We start from the raw sequence: 6231 nt of genomic DNA, 5'->3' as shown, positions 1-6231 counted from the left end.
TAAACTCCAATACTTCTACATGGGTTAGCACTATTTTGGGCCCCTTTACCTTTGTCACTATAATATGTCCATCAACTATGCCCTCAAATTAGATGCAAGTATTCCCCACTTCTTTGTTGCAGCTTGAGTTGAGATAAGTCCTTTCTATACACTATCCATTGCAACATCCATGTCCTCCTAGGTCTATTACTCTTTTGCAGCTTGATGGGTAGTAGCATCTTGTGTTGCATTCTTAGTAGTAGTGTCTTGTGTTTCATTACCAAAAGTACTAGCTTGTGCTTTATGGGTAGGAGTAGTAAGAGGTGATACTTGTGGACCTGTAACACTAGTATGAATGGATTCATGTTTTTCAATGGAACACTAGGTGACACTCTTATAAGTCCACAAGATCTCCTTGTTGTCTTTGTTCCTTGCGGTCTACTTTTTTCCTTTGTTTTACTTTTTTCCTTTAGTGTACTTTTTTCCTTTGATTATTTTTTGTGTGCCATGCTTACCACTTAACCATAGACAAAAATGCTTGACACCATACATAGATTCACAGGAACATCAAGTGAATACAAACTTGTTTTAGAAAGAATATTAGGTGAAGAATGGAAAGTATCAAATTGAAAACCAGAGTAATGGATACAATGCATGTGAGTTAAAGAATGGATATATTCTTATACAAATGCATAAACTTGATGTGAAATAAAATATGTATATAGGCAATGGTACCTCGAGGAGTGCATGCAATCAATATCATGTTAACAAATCATACAGTTAATGTCAACTTTACAGTGCATATAGTTAATAACAATTTAATAATTGAAATAGTCAGTGTCAACTTAACAATGCACTTAGTCAATGTCAACTTAATGATGCATACATTGATAACAACCTAATAATGCAAGTAGTTACTTGAATGAGGCAATGCAATCAAATATAGGTATAGAAATGAGTATATTATAAGTATAGAAGAGCTAGCATAAAAAAATATCTATAGGTTGCATATTAGACAGCTAATTTTGTGTATATGAGATTTATTACAAAAACTAAATTATATAAATAAATGTCCAAAATAAAATTTGTCAAATAAAAATTAATGTAAGTAAATGAATTTTTTTATAGAAAAAGTTAGAATACATATAAATAATTTTAAAAATAAAATAAATTATAAGAAAATATTTTGTATTTAATTTTGCATCAAATTATTAGAAATATTAAATGTATATATAATATTCAATTTATTTTTTAAATATATTGTAAAGTAAATTTGTGTGTGTGTGGACACACACATATATAGTAGTGAAAGCTATAGTGTTTTTTTGCTTATTTTAGAATTTATAAAACTTTTGATAAGATTTTAAGAATAATTTGCATTGAAATCAAAACTAACTAATTTTTATTACATGTTTTTCACTAAAATTTAATTTGTTAACTTAAGATATGCAATCTACTGTTCTTTTTCAAACCTTTGATGATAACGGAGAAAGAATAAAACCTTTAAAAAATATGGTCATATGTAATGAAAACTATAGTCATTTTATTTTTTTTATAGTTCATAAAACAAATCATAAGATTTAAGAATTTTTTTAAAAGTTTTTAAATTTTTGAAAAATAGTTTGCATTGAAATCAAAATTAACTAATTTCACTCCATATTTATTTTACTTAAATTTAATTTTTGAACTTAAAGACCTCATGCAACTTATTGAAATAAAAATAATACTATTTGATTCCTTCCGTAAAAAAGAAAATTAATGGAAAATTGCTATTAACATAAGCTCCCAATTAGATGGTGAATAACATGGGCATGCACGTGTTAGTCATCGCAGTAATTATAGGGAACTCTCCCATGCAAAGTTTTCTATCTCCAACGGGCTATAAAAAGCCGTGAGGACTGTGAACCCCGTATTTTGAAGAAGAAAACACTTTTTTAACTCTAGGGTTTCAAGAAGCAGAGGCAGCGGTGAAACAATCGACAGAAATGGAAGGAAACTCTCTTGCAGCAGTTGAAGGAGACATGGAGGAGTGCGGTCTATCTAAATTGCCTCGGGATGTTAAAGAATTGATCTTTGCAAAGCTTTCTTTTACATCCATTTATGGCGTCCGAAGTGTCTGTAAAGAATGGAACTTTATTTTATCTTCTTCTAGTTTTCTTTCTTCTCTGCCCAAACAAGATCCTTGGCTTTTCTTCTGCGGTCTGGAAAATGATGGAAATTGGTTGTGTATTGCATATTGCTTTAAAGCACAAAAATGGATGACTCTGCCTCTCTCTTTTCTCCCAAATTTTAAGGAAATTTATGTCACATATGTATCAAACACATCGCAGGGGTTATTGCTCTTTCAAGAAACTTACGATCCACGATTATTTGTGTGCAATATACACACGAAAACTTATGTGGAGATTGAATTGGATTTGTCTGATAAATTTGTCAGTATTATACAGGGAAGAAACGAAGAGCCCTATTTGATAGCGTGTTCCAATTCTGAAAGTTTTTCCTTTGAAATCTATCACTATTTTCAAGATTCATGGAGGATCAAGTGTCAGTATGAAGGGGAAAGGGGGAATAATATGTTGCAAGGTGAAATGTTTGAAATGGTTGAGTGCAAGGGCATTCTTTTCTGGATGGGAAGTTGGCCAACAATTATTGCAGGTTACAAAATTTGAGATGAGGGTTTCATCACCCTTGTTAGAGTAGCTCCATTACCCTATGAAATGATTCATTATTTGCATTTGCATGTTATAACTATGGCACAATTTATGAGTTTGCCTGTCTTTTCTATGGTTTCATACGGTTCATCCATTCTTCTGGTGGGTACATTCCAGGAGCCATCTGCTGTACTCGACACATTTCCTGGAACTATCCAAATTTTTGGTGGAAATCCCCCAAACAGGACAGGAATTGTTATATGGGAGTTGTATGAGGAGGAGGTTGAAGATGACTCGGTTTGGAATTGGAGAGAATTTGTAAGAATGCCTTTACAGTCACTCCCTCAAAATTTTCATCCAATTTGGTGTCTGCTAAATTGTATTTGTGTCAGAGATTACTTGTGCTTTAGCAGGGAATGTGAAGATGGAAGTACAACAGTGTTTGCATATAATTTAAGGGAAGGGGTTTGGCAAAACCTTTCTCCCAGTGACAATCATCACATTAACTGGACAATAATGGGGAGGATGATGTCATTTGAACCAAACTTTATTGGACAATAATAGGGAGGATGATGTCATTTGAACCAAACTTTATTGTTTAGGGAAAAATCAATCTAATTAGTGATTAGAGTACTAGCACTTGTAGTTAAAGGTATATAATAACTTTTGATGAATTACATTTATGAAAGATTTTAACTATGTCAACAATTTTCATTTTCAATGTTTCAAAAATTATCAAAGTATTAGCAACCTTTTTTTGGTTGTAATTCCTACAATCTATGATATTGGATCTTCATTCTCTATTAATTCAACTATCAGCAATTTTCATAATCAGCAATTTTCATAATCAGTATTTTAGATTTTGGTTAATTGTTTATCAACAACTTAATTTTGGTCAACTTTTATGCTGATAATAATATTTCAGAAAATTAAGGATAACATGATTTTTGTGCTAGGTAAAATATAATAGTTATTATTTATCTTAAATATATTATTATGTTTAGTAGGTAGATACTATAGGGATGAGACAATGTTCATATGCTGATAGGTATATTTGCATAATCAATTATATGAACATATAGCTCTGTACACTTATATCATCATTATTATAATTTAATATATTTATTTTCTGTGCTTTCATAAATTTAGATTCTTTTGAATTATCAGCATTCAATTTCAATCAGTCAATGTTGTATATGTCTCTTTTTTGAACTCTATATTTTCAAGGAAAAAAATTATATTAAATAAGGTTAGAAATCTCAACATTTTGAATTTATTTCTTATTTATTGAAATTGTATGTGATTTGAAAATTGAAATTGAGAACTGTGGTAGGTGGGCAATATCTATATTAAGAAATTCAAAAAAACACTTCAACTTTAATCTAGTAATAGAAGAGGAGCACCATACTAAAAGTCCATGCCAAATGAATGGACTGCTCATGACTATTAAAAACCCAAGAAAATGCTTATTGCTTCAATGTTGAACATTGAGCTTGGAGGCGCCTGTGAATCAAACAAATTCCCTGTTTACTTCTCTCTTGCAAGAAGCATAGCTTGTCTCATGAGTTGCACTATGATTGACAAGCTAACTAATTGTAGTGCCAACTGTAGAACATGCTAATTAAATTGCAAATGATGTCTATAGTGGTTGAATTAGCTTGATGACCTAGCATTCCAAAATCTTTTGGAGATTCTCTTGGTCTACCGTATGCTCCATTATAACAATATTTTATTTCAAGTGTTCAAAACTACAATATTTTTTGAATTTCTTATGTGAACGAATCAATTCAGTTGTATGATTCCAAAGTTTGAGCAAGCCTAGTTGAAGTGTTCAATTTGGCAGGATCTATTGAATCCTTAGAGCAGGGCACTTATTTTTAATGGGATAGGATTATAGAGTTAAGTAAAGGCTATGGAAAGCCTTTTGATTTCCTCTCTAATAACTTTTAGAGAATCAGACATCTATGGATTTTCTCAAGGATCTAACTCTAATATCTATGATTCTTCCCAAGGTTCTAATTTCAATGAATCTGGTATTCTTGTACTCCTGGGCATATAGGCTACAGTTTTTATCCTACAACTTAATCACTAGTTTATTGGTATTCTTTTACTCCATGCACTATGAGTTTTGTTTTGTGAGTTTCGTATTCTTTTCCAAAGCTCATGCAAATTCAAAGGAGGAGAGAAAATGTAAAGAGAGTTTTGGTTTGTGAGTTTTGTTTTAGTGTAAGAAGATAAGCATTGAAAATATAATGCATTCAAATACCCTAAAATCACTTCTCTTATGTTACGTAATGTTGTAAATTTATTTTCTAATGGATACTAACCTTATTGGAAATAGTTTATAAAAGGGTGGTTTTGGAGTGTGAGCAAGGATTTTAGGTCAAAAATGAAAAGTGAATTAGTTGATACTGAGGAACCTAGAGTTTGAATTGAGATGTATGCCATAATATTGTTTTGGAAGTAGCAAAAGAAGATCATTCTCCTAGGCAACATCATGAAGTAAAGAAAGAATTGGGTGTTAGATTTTTGCTAGTAAAATTAAACTTGATAATGTGGGATAAGAGTTTCAACTAATAAATTCATGAGAAAAAAAAATAGAAATTTCTTTGGCATAAAAAAGTCAAAGAAAATGTCTAAGATTATTTTCTACACATCAAATATAGGATGAAACTATTGGAATACTTTTTTTAAAAATAACTTTTGTAACAAATGTAACCATCTAAAGAAGGAATTCTTATTATCAATTATAAATTTTCACAAATAATGCAAAGTTTATTCTAAAATTCAACATAATGTTTTAGATCATAGTGCCTATTCACATGATCATAAACAAAATGATTGTTATTAAGGGATCTATAAACATCTTTGGCCTTAATATTGCATAACATTGAGCTATCACGCCATTTTAATCAAATAAGTGTTCAACCCATCTTACACAAGAGACTATGGTATTAAACATTTCGCGTACCTCCCTATGGAAAAAACATATTCTCCATCATCATAGGGGGATACTAAAGCTTGTATTCAATGAAACCCAATCATTGAATTACTATTGTTGATAATTTATCTATGAATCTTTAAATGTTCAAATATAATTTTTGGTAGAGCATCCCTATAGTAGTGCCAAGTATATGCCTTTATGATTTAGATTCCACCAAATATTATTCTATCAAAAGATCTTAAATTAACCAATAAGGAGGGTGGTTTTTGTAATACTTTCTTTCACAACATCCAAAGTTTTGCATAAACTATGGAAGACCATAGAAATATTAGGTATGAAGCTGTGTCTACTAACAAGGATGTCATTAATAAATATACATGTTCATTTTTTATCATTCCTTGGAAAAGAAATATTTATATTCTTTATAACAAGAAATTAATAAAATTCATCACCCCCTAAGTCCCCAATAATCAACTTGGTGGCCAATTGCAATGTACTAGTGGGGAATCCCCCCATACAATAGGGTTGGATACCCAAAACCCCCCTCCACAAATGTATAGAAACTACCTTTACAACCATATAATCAATATATACTCTCTATGCCTATACAAAGAGACAATTATTTGCATGCATACAACAATTTTTTTCTAGATTTCA

General features: G+C 30.8%; 1 protein-coding gene across 1 annotated transcript; it reads left to right on the top strand.

Annotated features, from left to right (window-relative positions):
• The first annotated feature begins 1964 nt into the window (after window positions 1–1964).
• LOC149567336 (F-box/kelch-repeat protein At5g15710-like) lies at window positions 1965–2648 on the top strand. The gene has a single exon (XM_089816628.1). The coding sequence runs from the start codon at window positions 1965–1967 to the stop codon at window positions 2646–2648; it is 684 nt and encodes a 227-aa protein (XP_089672754.1).
• The last annotated feature ends 3583 nt before the right edge of the window (window positions 2649–6231 follow it).

This window comes from Cupressus sempervirens, chromosome 3 (genome assembly GCF_028749045.1).
Source record: "Cupressus sempervirens isolate cs-2001-9-10 chromosome 3, ASM2874904v1, whole genome shotgun sequence".
Classification (NCBI taxonomy): domain Eukaryota; kingdom Viridiplantae; phylum Streptophyta; class Pinopsida; order Cupressales; family Cupressaceae; genus Cupressus; species Cupressus sempervirens.
This window is presented reverse-complemented; position numbering and strand designations above follow the sequence as displayed.